This window comes from Dermochelys coriacea, chromosome 17, assembly GCF_009764565.3.
Source record: "Dermochelys coriacea isolate rDerCor1 chromosome 17, rDerCor1.pri.v4, whole genome shotgun sequence".
Lineage (NCBI taxonomy): Eukaryota > Metazoa > Chordata > Testudines > Dermochelyidae > Dermochelys > Dermochelys coriacea.
Window position 1 is genome coordinate 8,000,164 of NC_050084.1, and position 24,294 is coordinate 8,024,457.

The following is a 24,294-nucleotide window of genomic DNA, read 5'->3' on the forward strand; positions in this document are numbered from 1 at the left end:
TGACCAGTAGTAGTACAGTAATATTTAGCCCACTCAGGGCTCTTTTCATATAAACATCTCATTGTACAGTAGCATCACTAGCCACTGTGGCATAGGAAAAAGTAGAGTCCTGAAATGGTGAAATGGAAATTAGATTTTGAAAATACATTTTAAACAATCACTACTGAAGATTTGACTAGTAACACAGGGAGGGATTTGGAACTTTTAATATGATTTTTATCTTGAAATCATCCCATAAAACATGGCTAGTGTGAAAATGGAGCGAAAATGAAACTGGAGCACAGAGAAGTATCTGGCCCAAACTTTTTAAAAATTGTTCCCTCCCAACATACATCACAAATTTTGGAAACATACTTCCTCACACCACTTTAAAACTCTCCTATGTGGATGAGAGCCTTCTTTATAAAGCACTGTGAGATCTATGGATGAACTATGCTCTATAAGAGCGAAGTACTCATTATTATTATTGCTGCTGTACATGCTTTTCCCACTACCTTAAAAATAATAAAACCCCTCTGACCTTATCAATACTTACAACAAAGCTAGCTTGGGTCTCTAGAACACAAGCCATTTGAAAAAGCAAGGCTTAATCTTAGATTCATTAAAAATATAGTATCCTTCATTCTAGGATCCAATTAAACAGTAGGTGGAAATTTGGGCTTTGAAAAAGGAGAAATTTTAGCTGAAAAGCGCCACCTTGTGTCAGAAATAGAAAATTCCAGTTTCTAACAACTGGATGTTAACACATCCAGGGTTACCTAGCTTACTGGTAAAGGTAGCAACCTAGCATTCTTGTTAGAATCCCAGTTCTTGCCAGATGGTCAGCTTTCCATGGTAACCAAGACACTGTTTTTTCTACTTGGCTAAGAAAGTGAAACTTTTTCCTTCTGATGTAGGCTATATCACTGCAATTCATAGCTTTGCCATCTTCAGACTATAGATTACTACACCGCATTTTGGTTAGGGTTCCTCCTCAAATCCATTCAGAAACTAAAGCTAGTGTAGAATGTGGCAGCCCTCTTGTTAATCCTACTGTGAGCATATTGCGCTAATGTTCATAATCTGCACTGGCGATGTGTGGATTACTGGGGAAAGTTTAAGGTCTTGATATTGACCTAAACAACATAAATGACCTGCCTTCCTGAGAGATGCCTCTTTTTCCCCATGCGACACTGTGACAGTGGAAATTCCTACAGCACTCATAGCATACTCTTAAATTATAAAAGAGAGGGGGCTGCTGGCAGGGCATTCTACAGAGAGCCCTTTTCTTGTGGAATGCACTCATCCTGCCGTTGGTCCAAAATGGCCCAACTCAGCTGACCTTCAGGGCATGCTGTAAGGCTCATCCTTTTAAAAGACCTTTTGGGGAAGTTATTTGAGGGAGGATGTGATATTTATTTTATTTAATCTGGCTACATGGTATATTCAGCTATTGCTATACTTTGAGAACCAGCAGCAACCCTACATTTTGCTTACTCTGTTTTTAAGTTAATTGTCCGGGGTGGGGGGACGATACACAGAATGTACAAGAGTGCACTCCTTATATTTTCACAAATCTAAATAAAAAGACTTTACACTTTACATTACTCAAAAGCTCACTTTTACACTTGTAAATACACTTGTCTCAGTTTGGGGGCCAAATTTTAGTCAACAGCATCCATTTAATCCTGCAATACCTGCTGGCCCAATAAACTGTTGATCAACACTAGTCATCTTGTTTAATCTCCTAATTCTAAAAGGTTCTTGGATACTATGGCGATGAGCACAGTATAAGAACATAAACAGAACAGAACAGAACAGAATCTAGCATGTATCAGGCAAATGAAAGACTTCCTCTCAGTCTACTCAGGCAGCTAAATTATCTTGTTTAGGGCAGTGAATTTCACCCAGGTGTGGCAAAGTTCCTATTTACCAGTTACATCCATTCAAATGCTTAACATGGGGCTTATCCTTATGTGGTACATTGAGCCTCATGCAAGCCCTATGCACTGAGGGGAAATTATATCCCTAGATAAAGTTTATTCAGGTCAAACAGTAAGCAAATCCTACATCTCTATTAACTGGATCAGAGCAATTACCAATCTAGACATGGATCAAACTGCAATGAACAAACAGTCTCATTTTTAACTCTCCTTATCACTAATCAATATTCAAACTTAGTGAGTTTTAAACAGGAATCGGTGCTGTTACAATACTAATTTGAGACCTTTACCAACCAATGCAACCGCACAGGATTTATGAGTGAAAGCAATAAGAGTGAAGGATTTCATGATCACGAATATCGTATTCATGTCAGCATTATGGACACAATATTGGTGTTTAGTTTACTGTTTATATACTACAGCCTCAGCCCAAAAGGTAAGTTTTTAAGTGTTTGCAGAATTCTAACAGAACAAAACCAAAAAGTATACCGGGGACACAGAAATGTCATTTATAAATTATGTTAGTTAATGTTTATGTACTGCTCTGAAAATGTCACTTATTAAAAGCTTTTTTAAAAAGGAATGAGAAAAAAAATCAGTAGAATTTGGATTGCCATACCACCTCCCATACTCAAGGCATCTCAAACTTTCTAAAGCCTATTCACAAGTAGGCTGGCCACATATAGGCAATATGCAACAGCAGTTCTACACTCAGCAGTATCATTATTTTGACCATTACACCCTCCATACCTTTTATTAATATATATCTATATATCTATATATATATATATATATTTATTAAAGATAACGTGCATTAGTTATCTCCTTATGCTTTCAACTAGTGCTGTAAGAGCTTTCAGCTTCCCTCACTGAGTCACTAACAATAGGCAGAAGGGATATTTCTTGTTTAACATACCATTTCAAGGCTGACACCTCCACCTAAGTTGCCAGCCACCATGGTACCTCTGTGCCAATGAATTATAACTATTTGTGTGAATAAAATTCTTCCTGTATACTTGCTTACAGCCTCAGACTTATGCAAAAAAACAAGCAAAAATACCTCTACCCAATTTAAGTTACAGCAGGAATTTGGCTGGGCAGAACTGAAATATAAATGTGGCAATACACCCCTACTCTTTTAGAAAGGGGTCACTAAGGATCTTTTATATTACTATTGATTTGCACTTCTAGCACAGTTCAGTTCCCTTGGATTAACAGTGATGGTAACTAAACTACAATACAAGCAATCTTGAAACCAAAGCATAGCAAATAACTCTGCTGACAGTATCAGTGTTCTCTCTTGGTTTTTAATTTTATTCACTCACAGTGGTGGGTGTATGTTGGTTTCACACTTTTATGATCTTTAACATTGTAAAATATTTTGGGAATGGTGCGCGTTAGAGCTCAAACCAAACTCTTGGCTCTGAACACATACACATATATATATAAATTGGATATAAATTTTAACTCACTTCCACTTCTACAATATGCTGATCCAAGATTCCAGATCCACACACTTCTCCCCCACCCCTGAAATTCACTGCAAGTTTAAGTCATAATCTAGACTTTATTAATCAGAGCAACTCTAGTCGCTATTAAAGTCGCGGTTAAAAATGAAGAGGGGAGTTACATTTAAAATTTTTTAAAATCCACAAAGAGAGGCAAGAAGGAAATTGTGCACATGATTACAGTCTAGTAATCTGTCATGTCCATTCCACTCAGACCTCAGAGATTATGACTGTCGTGTGGAAAATTCTTCAGAAGTACTATCTGAAAGCACAAGAAGCATGAACATCTTACTGCAAGGTAGGGAAGCAAAGGAAGAGGGGAGGGAACACCAGTTAGTCAGAAGAGCAAGGTAAGAGCAAAGGGGTATTCATTTATTAGAAATATAGATACATAGTTTGTTATGATTGGGAGAATCAAATGGTAAATTGCCTGCCTGGTGCAAAGACTGCAGATCTCAAGAGACATCTAGACAGACTTATGTGCAATGCTGGAGACCAGCCAGCGGTCATGGTACGTGTAGGTATCACTGGCATAGGAAAAGGTAGGAGAGAAGTCCTGGAGTCCAAATTTAGACTGCTAGGTAAGAGAATGAAGTCTAGGACCTCCATAGTAGCATTTTCTGAAATGCTTCCAGTTTCACACACAAGGCCAGAAAGACAGGCAGAACTGCAGGGTCTCAATGCGTAGATAAGACGACTGTGTAGAGAGGAAGGTTTCAGGTTTATTAGGAACTAGGGAACCTCTTGGGAAAGGAGGAGCTTATTCAGGATGGGCTCCATCTAAACCACAAAGAACCCAATCGCTGACAAGTAAAATTTAAAAAGGTTGTAGAGGATTCTTTTTAAACAAAGGGGTAGGAAAAAGACAACTGGTGTGGAGGAGTACATGGTTCAGGCAGAGACATCCTTTAGCGATTAATTTAAAGAAGGCAAGCCAGCACTACGGGCTACACTTGTCAAAAGGATCGGAAAGAAGTTGGTAAAGTACAAGTAAGAGCTTGTGAGGAACAGTCAAACGTAATAGTCCCATTTAAATGCAACACATGAAGGCAAGCAGCAGAATATTGACAAAATTTACAAGTGCCTATATTCAAATGCTAGAAGTCTGCATACTAAGTTGGGTCCCTGGTTTTAATGGGGATATTGATATAATAGCCATCCCAGAAACTTGGTGGAATGAGGTTAATTGATGGGACACAGTATTATCAGGGTACAAAATATATAGTCCTAGAGTAGGTCAAGCTGGAGGGGGAGTGGCACTATATGTGAAAGAAAACATCGAGTCAAAGAACCTTAATGGACAGAAATGCCATGCTTGAACAATAAGAGCATAGCAGTAGAAATATACTACTGACCACGTGAGCAGGATGGCGATGGTGACTGTGAAATGCTCAAGGACGTTAGAGAGGCTACAAAGGTGGAAAATGCAATATGTAGGATTTCAACTATCCTCATATTGACTGGGTGTATGTCTTCTCAGTATGGGATGCAGAGATGAGAAATCTGGGGAACTGTCCCACACCGAGGTGTTAAGAGAGGCTTTTGGAACAAACTGATAAATTAAATAGTAATAAAAGTCACCAGAACCAGATGGTATTCACCCAAGAGTTTGAAGGAATTCAAATATGAAATTGCAGAACTACTAACAGTCTGTAAACTATTGCTTAAATCAGCCTCTGTACCAGATGACTGGTGGAGAGCTAATGTGATACCAATTTTTAAGAAAGGTTCTGGAGCTGATCCTGGCAATTACAGGCATGATTTCAGTACCATGCAAATTGGTTGAAACTATAGTGAAGAACAGAATTACCAGACACATAGAAGAACAAGGTATGTTGGGGAATAGTCAACACGTCTTTTGTAAAGGGAAATCATGCCTCCACAATCTATTACAATTCTTTGAGGAGGTCAACAAACATGCAGACAAGATCTAGTGGATATAGTGTACTTGCCCTTCCGGAAAGCCTTTGACAAGGTTTCTCACCAAAGGCTTTTAAGCAAAGCAGGCAACCATGGGATAAAAGGGAAGGTCCTCACATGGATCAGTAATTTGTTAAAAGATAGGAAACAAGGGGTAGGAATAAACAGTTTTCACAGGAGAGAGAAATAAACGGCAGAGTCCCCCAAGGATTGTACTGGGATCTGGAAAAAGGAATAAATAGTGAGTTGGCAAAGTTCACAGATGATAGAAAATTACTCAAGATAGTTAAGTCCAAACCTGACTATGAAGAGTTTCAAAAGGATCTCACAAAACTGGGTGACTGGGGAACACAATGGCATATGAAATTCAATGTTGATAAGTGCAAAGTAATGTACTTTGGAAAACAATCTCAACTGCGCATACAAAATGATGGGGTCTAAATAAGCTGTTACCACTCAAGAGAGATCTTGGAGTCACTCGTGAATAGTTATCTGAAAACATCCACTCAACGTGCAGCGGCAGTCAAAAAAGCTAACAATGTTATGAACCATTAGGAAAGGGATAGATAAGCCAGAAAATGTCATGCCATTAGATAAATCCATGTTACACCCATACCTTGAATACCGCATGCAGTCACGGGCAGCACAGTCATCACAAAAATATAACTACAATGTTAGACAAAATGGGCAATTACGTTTAAAAAGCATTTTTGTGGTGTTTTAAAAGAATAAAGTTAGTTCGTGAAAAGAACCCTGGGGAATTACTTACACACGAACCAAAAATCTGGTCATTTTTTTCCCCTCACTGTAATATTAACAGTTGTGTCTCTCTGTGCTTGTGTGGTACCACAATGATCATGACTAATCTTGATGGCCTGAATCTTGTACATAAGAAATGATTTACAATTTAGGACAAGGACTTCCTAGTAGTTGTATTTTTGCTTTCCTGTCTCCAGAGTCTGAAAAAGCAGTGGCAAAAGGAGAGCTAAGCAGAAACCATACAGTCGCCACTTTGCAATGCTCTGGTCTGCAAAGCCTCATACAAGTAAATCTCCTTTACTCAGAGAAGATGTACAGTGTTTTTACAAAAAAGCCAAACGTTACATACGCCCTCCAAAGCCTGAAAGTCATCACTGATCCAGATGAGAGTGCTTCTACTGCCAACAGTTGTCTCTTATTAGCAGATTATAAACAAAGTTTTCAGACTGAATTTATCCTTACAGGCAAAGGTAAAAAAAACAAAAATCTTTGTTCATTATAGCATATTCCCATTACGTATGTAAAAAAATGCAGTCTTAGGCTTTGTCCACAAACAGTTGATACCTTGCCAGCAACAAAAGTGTTTATGAAAGCAAAATTTCTACATCTATATATTTGTAAAAAAAATACTGCAGTATTATGAAATAATGATCCAAACACTGAGTAACAGTATTGTAAGACAGTTTTGTGGACAATTACTGTAGGGAGTTTTATTTTCCAATACATATAGCTATTTATATAGATACGATATGGAGATGGGAAACCACTTAACTGTGCAATACTGAACAATTCAGGAAAGAAATATTCCTCCTGGATTTGAGGAGCAGTCAGCAGAAGACCTGATTACCATATATAACTGTGATTACTATTCATCATACAATAATCCAGCTCTTTTGGGAAAATGAAAAGAAAATCAAATGTAGAATATTCAGCACAGAAGAGTGAACTGCAGGCTGTTTGTTTTTCCGCTTTGTTCCACGGATCTTCCAGTAGATTTTAGAAAGCTCATTCTGTATCAAACCAAATACACAAAATTAGCTGGTTTTCTTTGTAAAGGTTCCAGCTACACTAATTCCTACAGAATCTGGGAATTCTGTTGCAATGCAGTAGTCCACAGACAGTTAAACAGGACAGTGCAGATGGGACAGCATCATGTTTTAACTGTGACCCCAAACCTGCAAAAGCCCAAGTTTGTAGCATAATTCAGCAATATGTCTAAAACACAGTAAACACTCAACTGCACTGCAAAAATCTGTGTTCTAACCATGTCAGCACTCTTCCGTGCTGTAACAGGGTCCCTCAAAATGGCTGGAATTACAGTGTCAACAGGATCAAAGGGTCAACCATATTGAGATTGATGACACTCCTTACATTACACCCACAGTTTAGCTAAAAGCTAAGGCTTTGCTTTACACTGATGACCCAACCTTGCATAACAATTTAAACTCTGTTGTGGATCAAAAGGCTTTCAAAGTTTCGGCCAATCAATTAGCATGGGGTCCAAACATATTAGAATATCCATGCTCTACCTTATGTCCCACCCTTTAACATTGTTATAAACCCAATTCAGAAACTAATTCAGTTTTACTGAGCAACTTTCATACACTGTGTATCCCAAAAGTGTTTTCCAAAGCAATGAGTAAGATATGGTTATTGCAGGGACTGTACAGCAACAGTCTACAAACAGGTTTCAGAGTAGCAGCCGTGTTAGTCTGTATTCTCAAAAAGAAAAGGAGTACTTGTGGCACCTTAGAGACTAACAAATTTATTAGAGCATAAGCTTTCGTGAGCTACAGCTCACTTGCATCCGATGAAGTGAGCTGTAGCTCACGAAAGCTTATGCTCTAATAAATTTGTTAGTCTCTAAGGTGCCACAAGTACTCCTTTTCTTTTTGAGTCTACAAACAAACAGTCTTGGACTTCAGAATAGAAATTCTCAAATGAAGGAACATTGGCAAAAACATCTCACTCACTATATTATCATGTCTAACATGATAACATTGCAAGTTACTAGTACTCTGTTGCAAATTGCCTAATATTCAACCAGTTGTTGGCAACTAAGCCCCTGCTTAGTTTACTCTAGTCTTGAGTTGCTTTTGTTCCCTAATTGGTTTAAATAAATTTAAAAAGCCTTCACTGGTTTTAAACATCTCATTCTTTTCACAGTGTTTCTGGTGGGGATATCAAATTGCATTATTAATGCAAAGCTGTCTGAGCCTGAAATTTTTGCAGAGCAACTGCACACCACAGCTGCACACCAACAGAACAGCAACTCAGGTAGCAGTAAAAAGTTCTCTGTATAGTCAGCACTGAGATACTCAGCAACCAAGAGTAGCAGCATATGCAAGGATGGGAGAAGGAAGATGGTTTTTAGATTGCACATACACAAATCTTATACGTTTTCACAAAGACTAATTGTGGTATCTGAAAAATATTGGGCCAGTTGGTTTTCTGAAATTCACACAACCCCTCTTTGTTCTGCAAACTTGCATATTTGTATTGGTGAGCAAAATTTGGGCACTACCTCTCTCATGGGAAATTATGTTCTTGCTCCTATCTCTCAACCAAGCATAAACCAGGCAGAGTTCTAAAAGGTTTCATAGAGGCTTTCTAGATTGATATATTCACATAGTCTAGTGGACATCCTTAAGTGGTAATGAAATGTTCTCTCAGGTTTGGTTGTACTGTGTTACCATCCTAAAGATGAAGAAATCCCCAAACTACCAATGGGGAACATGCTGTCTCTTCTGTACTCTATTTCATCTACTTCAGAGAGAATGATTTTTCTCCCTCTCTAATCACAGGTATAAGTGAAGACATGCTGCTCAGACTAAGACACAGACAAAGCATCTATGTCAAAGCAGTAATCGTATGTGTCCTGCTATCCTGTGCACTAGCCTTCATTGTGTTTGTTATATTTGAAGTTCCATTCCCAGTAAGTTTGCTGAGCACAATAGCTCTTTATGACAATTTGCAACTGATAGTTTATCAATAGCTAAATATGATTTAAGTTCATTTCATTATTATAATAAAACAAGCAGGGTTCTGAGTTTAAGAAGCCTCAAGGACAGATACAAAGGTAAATTCTGTGAGATCATGCCATTAAAAGATTTGTTAATCTTTGTGATGCACTGGAGTAACCACTTCTCCAATGAGAGGTCTTACGACGTAAAATGACATAATTCAAAATCTGCCAAAAAGAGCAATTCCTCACACCTAGTATGACTACCTACAATGACATATTTTGCCTATTGCTACTAGGGTATACAATCCCAGTGCACACCTGCAACCTTGGGATTTTGTATCAGATGGAATCATAGATACCCTGTCTTTCAAGGCTTTATTGTGGATCGTGGGAAACTTAGGTTTGACTCTTGGTCCCAATCACTTGCTCTCCAAGCCAGCACACACACAAACAGTGCTGGGGGGGGGGGGTGAGGGGTTGCATGTACCTCAAAATGAGGAGGAAACAGTCTTGCAGCCTTCTAAAGTGACATCAATCAAAAGCAACCCTCTTGACTTCAGGATAGGCGTAGTCAACATTTTCTAAAGGTACAAGAGGGGAGAACAGAAAAGACTTTCAAGAAAAGCCAGGTTACCAAGGACTCTGAAGTTTTGTAGGCCCTAGATTTCATTATTCAAAGACACCCCCCAAGAAGGCATATGCCATGCTGGAGGTGTCTGGAGTAGAGCACACTGGAAGCTGAGATGGTCAATGTGAATTAAAAAAAAATATTATTTATTTATTTATTTAAAAGACTGTTACTTCCTCTCACACTCTGAAGTGCATATTTCAGTCAAAATTCAGGTTAATCTCCCTAGAAATGAAAAACCATCATTTTACTAGCTTCAAATTCTTGGCATTTTGGGCTGGTAGCGTCTTTCCTACTAACCTTCTAATGGCTTCTCCTTTTCTGAGTGCCCAAGCCCTAGCTGGAGCCAGCTATGCAACTATATTCAGAAATGTAAAAGACAAGGAGAAGAACGCACGGAAAACCCAAATTCTCTATCAGCCGAAGGATCTGCCATGGTAGGTCACAAAAAAAGGGAACCACATAGGTTTTTAAATGTAGTTCAGTAACAATTATTTCATTTAACAATACAGATCTCCCTCAATAAAAGTAAATGGCACCATAGTTCTGAAAGTGTGTTATGAGGGTGTCTTTTCAAGATTAAATGATTTAATCTTTTTTTTTTCCTGCCTTGTTAAATGAACAACAAAAGGAGGTGGGTATCCAATTTTTAGAAAAAGGGCTTGGAGGATTCAGGACAGCAGTGTTCTAATGCCACCTCAGGAACCTACTTACTGTGTGACCTGGGCCAAGTTACTTAACCTCTACGAGTGGCCATTTATTTCTCTATGACATAGTTGTAATACTCACCTCCCAATGATACTGTGAGATTTAGTGTTTGTAAAGTGATCTGAAATCTTTGGAGGAAAAACCCTATACTGTCAAAGAAACTATTTAGAAGAAAGGACAAATAACAGCACTGCATTAAATAGGGAATATTTTAGCGAGTACAATGTGAAACTCCATTTCACAGATCTTAGAAATGTATATTAAGCAGCAATTAAAAGCTGACAGACTCAAAGCAAAGAACATCAGCAAGGACTGGGCACAGTTTAGTTTTCAATTGAATATTAGCATAAAAATTTCACATCATTGAATGATTCTGTGCACAGACCAGTCATATATCTTGTGTATCAATGGCCACTGTCAGAAGACAGGATACTGGACTAGATGGACCTTTGCTCTGACCCCGTATAGCCATTTTTATGTTCTACTGGAACAGAATGCTATAGGTTTTATCCTGAATACAGAGGGAGCCATTCATACCAGACTTGGATATAGTGAAGTAAAATGAATAGCCCAAATCATTTCAAAGCATAATGGTATGCCAATTGCAATTCCAGTTAAAGTGAGTCTCTACAGTATTTAGAGTAGGGTAAATACCGCAAAATAAAACTGTCACCAAATATTTGTTCAATAATGTTTAATTTGCTTCATGCTCCTGGTACGTTTTCTGCAAATTATTCTAGAAAATTAATTTATTAGCAGGATTGTTTGCACATACAAGTTTTGAGCATATGCTGTAAATTTTTGCAGAAAGCAAATTTCAGATTTATAACTGAGCATTCACATTAGAAATCTGATTTCAAGATTTACTCTCAACCAGTCAGAGAACAGAAATAATACCATGTGACATGTGTGTCCAATCAGAAAACCTAAAATATTAAATATTTGCAATGAACTAATTGGGAACAAGCTACAGGCTAAAAATTTATCGTAGAAATTTGGCAAATAATTCCAAACAACAAATGAAAAATTCCAAACAAATGAAACATCTGTGAAAGTTTCTGAACAGAAAGTGGCAAAATATGAATACTTTATTCATTACAAATCATTCACTTGGCTCTAGTGGGAGTGAAGCTGCTTGGCGAAAAGCATGATTGCACTAAGAGCGTTGGGAATTAGACTGAGACCCTTTAGACTCATTTCACATAGCTTACTGAACAATCATCAGGCAGTAACTTTTGGCCACAGTCACCATGATATATATTCGAACAGAGAAGCTAGAGGCAAAGGCTCTGTATACCATTGCCAACCCCAAGAGCCACCATCCCCCACTACAGTCTACTTCAAATTGAAGCCAGAAGAGGTTACACTAAATTATTGGCCTGAAAAAACAAGAGGACCATTACACAGGTCAGATTTTAGGAGCAGGGCTTCTAAATTTAGTAATACTGAAATATTCCCCTTCATTCCCCAGAGAGGAGTTTCTTATGAAGCACCTTGCACCAAAGCAGCCAAGATCATTGCCGTTCATGAGACTTAATTCTGAAAAACTGCAAACTGCAGGAGAAAACACAATTTTCTGTTTTATCCAAGCACCGTTTTTTGCTTTATCCAGAAGTCTGCATTATTTTTCTCCTCACTTCTTATTGTTCAGAGAAGCAAGAACATCAGCATTTTACACGATACAGTCAAGCAATTACAGATTACAATGAACGGTTACATCTGAGTGACATTAGCCTGTTTTAGGGGCTCTCCTTACAGAACTAACCCCTCGGAACACATCTTGGTGTTGACTACCTCCATGAACTACCTGGAATCACATTTTAACTTCAGCAGTAGACTATGGCCATTAGGAGCAAAGGGGATAATGTAAAAACCTACTTACAGAAGCAATAAAAGTCTCACCGACATTACAAATTCTCCCTCTGTCTTCCTTAGATTAATTGTAGTTGGAGTTCACACAGCAACTAACATCTGCTAAACTGAAGATTGTATCTAGACAGATTATACTTGAATGCAAGACAATGATTATTCAGAAAAGCATCTAACATGAGAACCAACTAAAAGTATACATGCCCTGTCCATTGAGCTTGAGGGCCAAATTCTGCCCTCACATACACAAACACAAATCCCATCAACTTCAATGGCAATTGGATGTATGAATCTAAGAACAGAATCTGGATTTCAGCATCCATTCCTTGTGCTACAATTTAGCCTATCTGATAAAAGGAGCCTAAACTCTTGCTCGTTGTCAGCAATCAAAAGCTCCCTTCATCAGCCTCTTCAAAGCAGAAGGAATTTGGGTTAGCAATAACAAAGTTCTACTCTGCCCCATTTTAAGCATCCCATGCCACTAATTTTCTTGTGTTGCTCATTTTGTCATAAATTGGATCATACCATGGTTTAGCAGTTCAATTAATTTGGGACCTTCACACTGCAATGTTGCTTCCAAATGAGACCATAGGCCAGACAGTTATTTGTTGTAAAAGGAGCACAGGTTCTGAGGGAAGATAAATCAAAAGGTAACCCCACATCTCTACATGCAGATTTCTGTGTGCATATTCTTGAACTCTCATTGCATGGAACTAGACCATCAACTTCCCTTGAAAATTCCACAGATCCATGGAGTATACAAGACCTTCAGGCCAACTGTAACAAAGTGACATTAAAGTTCCAGAAATGTAGTCCAGGTTACGGACTCAAGGTGCAAAATCTGTAGAAGTCAGAGACAAAACTGCTGTATTAGGTCCAATCTAGTCCATCCCTCTATCAGTACAGGATTTTCCCCTGCAGTATAGTTTCCATTGCTTCGTCCAATCTGCTTTAAATGTCTCAAGAAATGGATGTTCTCCAGCTATAGTGTTACTGCTTTATACTGTGGGCATAGAAACAGTGAAATGAAATTGCTGAAAAAATCTTGATACTGTATTATCCCATGTTCAGTACACACACACACACAAAATCCTGGGTGTTTATATGAACAGATACAACCAGTTGTCCTCAGGGATCTGTACAGCCAGTGGACTGTCTCCACTGCCTACCACCTTGTGTAGTAATTTACATCCGGGAAAAGTGAGTAAAAAAAAATCTGTTTAAAATATTGTCAGATATGAATGACTATACAAGATGAAAGCCAATGGAAAAGTCAGGCATTAGTCCTTCTGCCCCTTAGAAGCCTATTTTGAGCTTCATTTGAAAGGAACCAATCCCACCAAATCTGGCTTGATTTATTGAATTTTTTGCATAGCCTCAACACAAAACTAGGTGAAACTCAGTTTCAAATTAATTCTGCTATGAGGTTTTTTGAACCTAGAACTCAAAAGATGCCACACAAATTTAAACTGAAGAAAATGTTCACACAAACTGCTGAATTTTCCAAAGTTCTGCATAAAACACAAGCCTAGAAATCTGCAAGCACTATGTTTCTATTATTAAATCCAAGCATAAGGAAATTAGGTACACTGATGAACAAAAAGGACAGGAAGACACTTTGATCCAGTTTTCATCATTTGCTCTGTACAACTCTGTATCTGTAAACCCGTTCTATTCCAACTAAACCTTGCCATTTATCAACGTAAATACCATAGTCTAATCACTATGTAACAGGATTTTTATCAACTGTCACGCTGAAAATTCAAAGCCAAATACTTGCATAACTGTACCTCTTAGTGAATAAACAGAAATACCTTAAAATGTAATCAGAGGAAGTGTGAGATTATTATTCTGCAGAGATCAATAGTGGCTAACTATGGCTAAACTATGCTGCAATCAGAGGTCTGACTACAGTACAGGTAGACATAGCCGGGCTAGCTTTGATCTAACTAGCTCGAATAACAATAGCAGTGAAACCATGACAGAATCAAGCTATACAAGCCCATCCAGAAACCTGTCTATTTACTCAAGTGGCTAGCCCATGCTGCCATGGCTTCACTGCTATTGTTATTCAAGCTAACTAGATCAAAGCTAACTTGAGTATGTCTGTATGTACTGCAGTGAGTACTCTGATTGCAGTGTAGACATACTTTATATGGTGGAGTGGGCAAGCACTCAAAGAAAAATTTTTTTACCAAGACTACTTTCCCCAAGGATTTAGTCTTGAGCCTTTTATGCTTAGAGTGCACAGGCTACAATGAAAGAAAAAAAGATTTTTACATTCACACAGAATTACAGAAAAATACAAGTACTCTATTAGCTGAGTGGCCGCTGTGCCTCCAAACCACTCAAAACAAATCATTTTTGACTTTACAAAACACTGGTTAACTGGTTTTTTCACCACATTTTCATGTGTAACTGCACTACCTTGTTTTGGCCTGCACCAGGAGAAACTAAATACTGCCTGAAATATGATTCTTGTAAGATTTCGAGCCAAGATTTAAAGTCCCTATTAGTTCCGAAGAAATTTGGATTAGAGATGGGCTCAAACCAGAACTAACTCCTCCCCCAACTGTACAAACTGTATGGAGGTTCTAAATCCAGAACTCAACTTCTGACATTGGGCCCATCTCCAGTTCAGATAAGGATTCAAACTTTCCGGTGTTGACCCAAACTGAATCTCTGAACTGTACGCAGTTCACCCATCTCGGATGCAAGCTTCAGGTTTCATAAATGAATTGCTGAAGGCAATATCTGAAGACGAGAACAGCTTTCATCTCGAGTTCTCCTGTAAATAATTAAATGCCAAAGATCTGCATAAAATGAATAAAAGCGGCCTTCTAGCCTAGTTGTGAACAACAGGACATTTCCTCAAAGCAATCTAGATTCTGTCTTTCTAAATCAGCGTCATGCATCCTCCACAGCAGCACAAACAAAATTTCAAACAAAATTAACATCACAAAAGAGGCACAAAAACATGTCATATTTGAACAGTGATGACAAGTGTTTTAGGAGGTTTGGGTTTTCTGGAAGAGGCGATTACTACTGGTTACAATACCCAATCTTACGGATAATAGGTGGACCTCCCTGCAGAGCTTATTGCATGACTGGAATCTAACAATGTATTTGAAAGGCATGAAACATTAGTTAAACCATCAGGGCATCATGTATATGTGTATATGCATATAAAAAAATAATCTGCACAAATTTGCCTTAATCTCTGAGACCCCTTCTGGTGTCAGATGCAATCACAATAAATAAAAATATACTCGATTGACCCATAAAAGAGTGATGCTGCAGAAAAGGCTCCCAATGTGGTCATGGCACCACAACACTACAATATCATCGTGTTATGGACGTAAGTAAGGCTATGTTTTAGTCACAGGTATTTTTAGTAAAAGCCATGGACACGTCACAGGCAGTAAACAAAAATTCACAGCCCATGACCTGGCCTATATATCCCTAACTAAAACTTGGGCTGGGGGGCCACGGGTGCTCTGGGGGTGGTGGTTCGGGGTCACTGCAAGTGCTGCAGGGCAGCCCAGGACCCCCGCTGGTGCTGGGGGTGAGGTGGGTGGTGGCAGTGCTGGCAGGTTCCATGGAAGCAGCCAGCATGTCCCTGCAGTTGCACCAACTCCTAGGGGGAGGGAAGGCCAGGGGGGCTCTGCGCACTGCCTCCACCACGAGCGCCAGCTCCGAAGCTCCCATTGGCTGGGAACTTCAGCCAATGGGAGCTGCGGGGGCAGTGCCTGCAGGGACATGCCAGCCGCTTCCGGAGAAAGCCCCCCGCCACACCTGAGGTAAGCACCACTCCACATCCGAACCCTCTGTCCCAGCCTTGAGCCCCATCCCACACCCAAACTGCTGCTGCTGGCCCAGGGGCTGCCTGGCTTGGGCAGCCCCGAGCCAGACACACTGGCCACTGCAGAAGTCACGGAAGTCACAGAATCCATGACCACCGTACAGACACGCAGCCTTAGCGATAAGTTATGAAGTCTTTCTGGTGTATGTGTAACCATTTTCAACAGGAGGTCTTAGCTGTGCCACTTCTAAATCGCAGGGGTTTCTGCCCAAAACAAGATGCACCAACTCCATTCAAATCCCTCTGACTGGGTGCCCCCAACATCCTCCTACCCAACACAGATACACAGTTGCCAAGTGAGTACAAAGATGACCGGAATGCAACAAACCCAGCATTAGGAAGCAGTCAGGAAAAGATCAACCGGGCTCTAGAGTGCAGATGGGTGGGGAAAGTGCAGGGAGGAACCTGGGAATCCTTCTCAAGAGAAAGTGAATGCCAAAGTTTCTCTCTACTGCTTTAGCAACCCTGGATGGGGAAGCTGAAAAGATGATCTCATCATTTTAGGAAGCTTATTTATAGGCTACTACAAAAAGAGAAGATTAAATTCCTCCATGGTATATCTCCACTGAACTTAGCAGTATCACAACAGGAAAAATTTTGTTCCAGAGAACTGAGGTTAGCAATAAGTGCATTACGTGAACTGTATTATACAACTACGAAAATGAACTATAAATACACTAAAAATACATTTGGGAAAATTTTGGAGCTGACAGGAGATGGAGTTTTATTATACATTACGTGGAACTTCTAGACAAATTGTGAAAGAAAGCAGCTTCAAACAACAAATGCAGTAATTATGCTGAGCAGAGAGAAGGAACAATATGACCCACAATCTCAATGCCTCATCTTCATCTCAAAGCTTTGGATAACTGCCTACCACCTACAGATCCGCCTTCATATCATCCTATAGCCTGTCTCATTCCTCACGTTCCTTCTTACCTTCTCTTCTAATGGAGCCTTTTCTCACTCTCCACCACACACCCTTTTCTGTACCAAGACTAATACTCTCAATAGTTTCCCATGGCTCCTCTCTAGATCACCTATGGGAGGGTCCTGGCTGAGTCTATCATGAAGGGGTGATGCATCGGTGTATGAGATATTTGCAGGAATTATTGGTCATTCTGCCATCCATGGAAAACAGCTTGAATTCCTTGTTATTTCACTTACACAAAGATACACAGGTCTAGGACAGTGTTTTGGAAAGGATCATTGTTTTTTTTTTGTTTGAAAGATTTAATTAAAACAAACTTGCTTTCTTCTTACCACCACCGTTATGGGTGCTCCTCTCCCCTCTTTTGAAATCTGAGCATTCTGTCATTCTTTTTAGCAGGCTGACTGCTTCATGTATTCCTCTGGCCCATAGAGCAATATACACTTCTGTAGAGATTAATGTTAGCAATATAAAATGTTTCTAGCCTTTATGATTTGGGGAAAAACCTCTCAAATGTTATTTGATGCAGTACTATCTTCTAGAGTGTGCAGATGGTCTGTGAAACACTTGCTCTCAGACATGTAAACTCAGTTTAGCAGGAAGTCAAAGGGTGACAATTTAAATAACAGCTTTGTTAATTAGAGCCCTGTCTACATGAGGACTACCTCACTGTAGTTACACTGGTGCAAACCCCTACTGTAGATCCAACTCTATAAGTGGTTACCTATAAGTGGTCACTAAATTCCATATACTACAAGGAGAACAGTCAGGAGACTCAGCATGCCCATTTATGCTTCAAACATAGGCAGTTACGTAAACTGGGTGCAACAAAGTGGAACACTAACCCAAATCCAAAATTGTGCCAACATGTAGTGCAGATAGAATCTTAGCCCTATTTTATAACATGGATAAATGCATGACCACATAACATACCAGGTGTCGGCTGTTTTTACAGACAGTTCCTCAGATGGCTCTAATTTTACTTCCTAGCATCTGAGGACCTGGCCAAACTAATTTATGTGCAAACCAGGATTAAGAGTAAATTATTTGAGTGACTGGAGATTAAAAACTAAATAAAGGGCAAGAATTTAAATGTTTCGCTGAAACAGGCCCATTGCAAAAATAAATAAAACAACAGCCTTCAAATTCATATAAATGGTAGAAGTCCTACTACCAACGAGGAGACACCCAGGTAAATCTAAACACGTTACGCCTTGCAAAGGCTGCCGCACACAGGGCAAGGAGACTGGCCAGACCTGCAGTTTTTTTTTTTTACCAAACAATCTATAGCCAATAAGAAAATATTTACCAATAATTGATCGTTATTCTGCAGCTTTGCAGGAACTATGGTGCTGCCAAAGTCCAGAGATGGACTTTGGAGCCTCCAGATGGCTTTCATGCCTTTGTTTCTAAATACAGGCTAAAGAGTGTCTTGTTTTTACAAACAGAAAAAAAACAAACAAATCTGCAACAGAATGATGCCAAACCCCACAACTCCCCCGGACACACTTGCGGCGCGGCCCAAACTCCACAATTCCTTCCCCCAACCCCCTCCCCCAGGGTATGACCTCAAGCCCCCCAACTCCTCCTTCTGGCGGGGCGACCCCCAAGCCCCCCAACTCCTCCCCCCCGCGCGGGGCGACCCCCAAGCCCCCCAACTCCTCCCCCCCCCCGCGCGGGGCGACCCCAAGCCCCCCAACTCCTCCCCCCCCCGCGCGGGGCGACCCCAAGCCCCCCAACTCCTCCCCCCCCCGCGCGGGGCGACCCCAAGCCCCCCAACTCCTCCCCCCGCTATGAAAGCCAAAGCCCGTAACCCACTGTCTCTCACACACACTCGCTCCCCCCACGCCCCGTGGGCGCGACCCTAAACCCCAACCGCGCGGCGGCCGCGGCCGCGGCCCCGCCCTCCCGCCCCGTGGGCGCGCACGTACGCGTTCCCGCCGCGCCGAGCCTGAGCACGTGGGGACGGCCGCCGGGACTGGAGTGGAGTCGGGGTCGGGGCCTGGGCGAAGCCGGCGTGAGTTGAAGGGCGGGGGGCAAAGCGGGTCGGGAGCTGGGGGAGAGACCATGTGGCTACGGGGGGGGGGGGAAGCAGGGAGATACCAAGTGGGGAGCGGGGACCGAGTCCCGGCAGCGGGTGGCTGCGCGCTCCCGCCCACCCCAAATGCGCGCTCTGGCCGTTGGAGCGCGCGCCGCCGGGGGCACGCCTCCCCCTTTCCTCCGTTAGGGGGCGCTGAGGCAAACCCCAGCCGCACGGCTCTCAGGGGCGGGGTCAGTTGGGCGGCGAGGCTCTAGCCTAGGGGTGCCGGGGGGGGGGCGGGGTCCCATTGGTGCTGGGGGATGAGGGCTCAGGTAGTAGGGTCCCCTTTGGTTCTGGGGGGGATGGGTTGGGTGCCCTTTGTTCTGGAGGGGTGGATGGAGGTCAGAAACTCCAGGAAGACCCCTAGGGACTTTGACTTTAGGGGGCAGGGGCTCCGATACTATGGTGATGGACGGCCCTATAAAACCCTAAGACAGTGCCGTGGATGTGCCTTGATGTCCATCTTGTTATGTTTTGCATTGCTGATCCTTTTACCAGGAACTGCACCTATTCTGGAACAAGGAGTAGGAGGATGATATTCATCATGCTAAACTAAAGCAGTGTTTCTCAACGACCGCTCCATGGCGCTGGTCCCTGAGGTCTCCCGGGCCCAGTTTAGGAAGGCAGCAGGCAGGTCCCGAGTATCGAAAAGGTTGAGAAACACTGGACTAGAGTACCTCCTTTCTCTTCCCCGTACTTGCCTAGAGTTCGCAAAAAGAAAAGGAGGACTTGTGGCACCTTAGAGACTAACAAATTTATTTAAGCATAAGCTTTCGTGAGCTACAGCTCACTTCATTTTGCATTCGGTAGAAAATACAGTGGGGAGATTGATATACACACACAGAGAACATGAAACAATGGGTTTTATCATACAGGCTGTAAGGAGAAAGAAAAGGAGGACTTGTGACACCTTAGAGACTAACAAATTTATTAGAGCATAAGCTTTCGTGAGCTACAGCTCACTTCATCGGATGCATTTACGATCAAATGCATCCGATGAAGTGAGCTGTAGCTCACGAAAGCTTATGCTCTAATAAATTTGTTAGTCTCTAAGGTGCCACAAGTCCTCCTTTTCTTTTTTGCGAATACAGACTAACACGGCTGCTACTCTGAAAACTGTAAGGAGAGTGATCACTTAAGATGAGCCATTACCAGCAGGAAGGGGAGGGGGGAAGGAGGAAAACCTTTTATGGTGATAATCAAGGTGGGCCATTTCCAGCAGTTAATAAGAACGTCTGAGGAACAGTGGCGGGTGGGGTGGGGAGGAGAAATAACATGGGGAAATAGCTTTACTTTGTGTAATGACCCATCCACTCACAGTCTCTATTCAAGCCTAAAGTTAATTGTATCCAGTTTGCAAATTCATTCCAATTCAGCAGTCTCTCGTTGGCACTGCGATGGGTACCCGCATGGCCCCACAGTATGCCAATATTTTTATGGCTGACTTAGAACAACCCTTCCTCAGATCTTGTCCCCTAATGCCCCTACTCTACTTGCGCTACATTGATACATCTTCATCATCTGGACCCATGGAAAAGAAGCCCTTGAGGAATTCCACCATGATTTCAACAATTTCCATCCCACCATCAACCTCAGCCTGGACCTGTCCACACAAGAGATCCACTTCCTGGACACTACGGTGCTAATAAGCGATGGTAACATAAACACCACCCTTTATCGGAAACCTACTGACCGCTATTCCTACCTACATGCCTCTAGCTTTCATCCAGATCACACCACACGATCCATTGTCTACAGCCAAGTTCTACGATACAACTGCATTTGCTCCAACCCCTCAGACAGAGACAAACACCTACAAGATCTCTATCAAGCATTCTTACAACTACAATACCCACCTGCTGAAGAAGAAACAGATTGACAGAGCCAGAAGAGTACCCAGAAGTCACCTACTACAGGACAGGCCCAACAAAGAAAATAACACAACACCACTAGTCATCACCTTCAGCCCCCAACTAAAACCTCTCCAACACATCATCAAGGATCTACAACCTATCCTGAAGGACAACCCATCACTCTCACAGATCTTGGGAGACAGGCCAGTCCTTGCTTACAGACAGCCCCCCAATCTGAAGCAAATACTCATCAGCAACCACACACCACACAACAGAACCACTAATCCAGGAACCTATCCTTGCAACAAAGCCTGTTGCCAACTCTGTCCACATATTTATTCAGGGGACACCATCATAGGGCCTGATCACATCAGCCACACTATCAGAGGCTTGTTCACCTGCACATCTACCAATGTGATATATGCCATCATGTGCCAGCAATGCCCCTCTGCCATGTACATTGGTCAAACTGGACAGTCTCTACGTAAAAGAACAAATGGACACAAATCAGACGTCAAGAATTATAACATTCAAAAATCAGTTGGAGAATACTTCAATCTCTCCGGTCACTCGATTACAGACCTGAGAGTGGCTATCCTTCAACAAAAAAACTTCAAAAACATACTCCAACGAGAGACTACAGAATTGGAATTAATTTGCAAACTGGATACAATTAACTTAGGCTTGAATAGAGACTGGGAGTGGATGGGTCATTACACAAAGTAAAACTATTTCCCCATGTTATTTCTCCTCCACCCCCCACCCCACCCCACCCCCCACTGTTCCTCAGATGTTCTTGTCAACTGCTGGAAATGGCCCACCTTGATTATCACCATAAAAGGTTTTCCTCCTTCCCCCCTCCCCTTCCTGCTGGTAATAGCTCATCTTAAGTGATCACTCTCCTTACAGTGTGTATGATAAAACCCATTGTTTCATGTTCTCTGTGTGTGTATATCAATCTCCCCACTGTATTTTCCACCGAATGCATCCGATGAAGTGAGCTGTAGCTCACGAAAGCTTATGCTCAAATAAATTTGTTAGTTTCCAAGGTGCCACAAGTACTCCTTTTCTTTTTGCAAATACAGACTAACACGGCTGCTACTCTGAAATTTGCCTAGAGTTGAAAGGGTCCTTATCCTGTACCTAATTTCAGTAGCCCTCTATTTTAACATACATTTCTATTGCAATCCTCCATTGGGTGTTTTTATTTATTGGTACTGATACATTTTACATCTTTCACACAATGAAACTTACGTTATTATAGATTCTTGGGGGGAATCAGATTTAATTAAAATAGATTCAAGTAGCAAGTTTCTGTTACTAACAAATTGTACCTTACTCTGGGGAAGTGTGAGTTTGATTGCTGTCCTGCTCTCTTCCGGGAATTTTGATCTGAAGTGTGATCTAATGGCTAGAACAGAATCTGGACTCTGCTCCCTGGTTTATGACTGGTTTGCTCTGTGACTTTGGGCAAGTCACTTCACTTCCTTGGCCTTGGTTTCCTTATTAGTAAGTTGGAGATACTACTACCACGGTACTGACCTCTGTAAAAGAATTCATTGCAGGGTGCATCAGTTAATGTTTGTGAAGCACTTAGATCCTCAAATTAAATTACTTATTTTCTTTTCTGACAGGAATATAGTTGCCCTGGTACTGTTGCATGAAAAGGGGAGAATATACAGCCAGCCAGCTCACAGCTCTTAAAAGTAGTTATTGGTTCTATAATGTCCAGTAACTTAGCTGGGATGAGTATGCTCCTAGAAGAAACTTTCACTACTCCATGAAGGAAATTTCTGTTTTCAACTCTCAGGACTTCTAGGACTCTTTTATTAATCACAAATAAGCAGTAAGGAAGAGGCTAAATCTGCCTAATACAAATATATAAAACTGTAAAGGCCCAGCTCATGGTTCTGCAGAGCAAATGAAGGACATCTTATTAGCAAAGTACTCAAGATTCATGATGTTACAGTTCCTTGGCAATCACCACCTTTACTGAGGTCACATCAGTCTTCTCTTCAGATAAGTGATGATCCTGGAGCTCCAGATTTCTTAATACTATGAATTGTGTCTTTCTGCATTTGGTTTCTTCTCTCACCTGCAGAGAACAGACTCTCAGCCACCTCAGATGGTCTCTGTTGCAATGACTGACAGCTCTTTTGCTTGAGTAGTTGGTACAATCTTAGAGGAGCTTATCGATTCTAGGGGCTGCGTAACAGCCTCCTCTCTTTCGATTGGATGGTACCCTGGTAAACACATTAACTGGTGTTGGTGTTACACCGAGGAGTGCTGTACAAGGAGGGGTGCTTTTATTGCTGTTCTCAAGAAGAACACAAGTGTGAGGAGGATGGAACGCCTGGCCTCCTTCAGTAGTAAGTATAATAAACAGAGCTTTACAGAGAGGTCTTAAATAAATCTTCCCTCGCTTGAGGGTTGCTGAGAAATAGGGCATTTTGATCCATGTGATGGTTTTTGCCCCAGAACCATCATAAGATAATTTGATGGGGGCCCTGGGTGGATCAGGGGATTGGTAATGGAAATAGTCTAGTTAAATAAACAAATTAAGTATCCCAGTTGTTTATTTAAATATAAAGTTTTAAATAAAATATAAATATCCCACTGAATAAATCTGTCACACAAAAAAAAACACAGACCACTACACAGCATTAATTAACTCCCTTCTTGACAAACGTAGAGATGCCAAGGCTTGAATTGACTATAGAAACAGAACATCTTTCTCGTCCCGACAGACTATTTTTTTAGATTGTTTTGGGGGCAAACAGATGGGACAGCTGCCATTACCTGTGCTGTGCAGTCTCCCTAGATAAATCTATTACTTAGGTCTCCTGGTCTGTGATTCAGCCAGATTTCAAAAGCACTGAATCATAGATACTAGAGTTAGAAAGGACCTCTTTGGTCTTCCAGTCCGTGCTGCTTGCATTTTTGCAGGATAGTATTCATAGATTTCAATAGGATAGACTTTCATTGCACAAGTTTAAGATGCCCAGCACATGACAGTATCTGGCCCCAGTGATGATCTATAAATTTCACCATCTCTGGGAAGATGTCAAGGTGAGGATCTCTCTTGCAGCTGAAGTTGGACGAGGAACTTCCAACAGATAGCTGAGGAAGCTGAAACTGCATTAGAGAAGAAAGGGTTACATCAGCTGTAACATGTAAACTCTTATTGCTTAAACAGTTTATTTTTTAAAATGTAATATCAACTGTTGAGACCACACAGGATATAGATACACTGCTAACTTTATATTAAAAATACAAGGGTCTAGTGATT

General features: G+C 41.2%; 3 protein-coding genes across 6 annotated transcripts in view; 2 read left to right on the forward strand and 1 right to left on the reverse strand.

Annotated features, from left to right (window-relative positions):
• The first annotated feature begins 2,237 nt into the window (after window positions 1-2,237).
• Window positions 2,238-12,496, forward strand: C17H17orf78 (chromosome 17 C17orf78 homolog). The gene is made up of 7 exons (XM_043499708.1): window positions 2,238-2,358; window positions 3,645-3,728; window positions 6,307-6,579; window positions 8,276-8,386; window positions 8,914-9,044; window positions 10,029-10,168; window positions 11,884-12,496. Exons 1-7 carry the CDS (start codon window positions 2,238-2,240, stop codon window positions 11,945-11,947), a joined length of 924 nt encoding a protein of 307 aa, XP_043355643.1. The 3' UTR covers window positions 11,948-12,496.
• A 10,744-nt stretch (window positions 12,497-23,240) lies between these two features.
• Window positions 23,241-24,294, forward strand: part of TADA2A (transcriptional adaptor 2A) — a 28,628-nt gene continuing 27,574 nt past the window's right edge. For all 4 annotated transcript variants that reach the window (XM_043499571.1, XM_043499570.1, XM_038375927.2 and 1 more), the window contains exon 1: window positions 23,241-23,374. In XM_043499571.1, coding sequence (XP_043355506.1) covers window positions 23,350-23,374 — 25 coding nt within the window. In that variant the 5' untranslated portion in view covers window positions 23,241-23,349. The remainder of the gene's footprint in view (window positions 23,375-24,294) is intronic.
• Window positions 23,373-24,294, reverse strand: part of SYNRG (synergin gamma) — a 129,560-nt gene continuing 128,638 nt past the window's right edge. Inside the window, exon 21 of the mRNA XM_043499558.1 lies at window positions 23,373-24,140. Within this exon, the coding sequence (XP_043355493.1) occupies window positions 23,985-24,140 (156 nt within the window). The 3' untranslated portion in view covers window positions 23,373-23,984. The remainder of the gene's footprint in view (window positions 24,141-24,294) is intronic.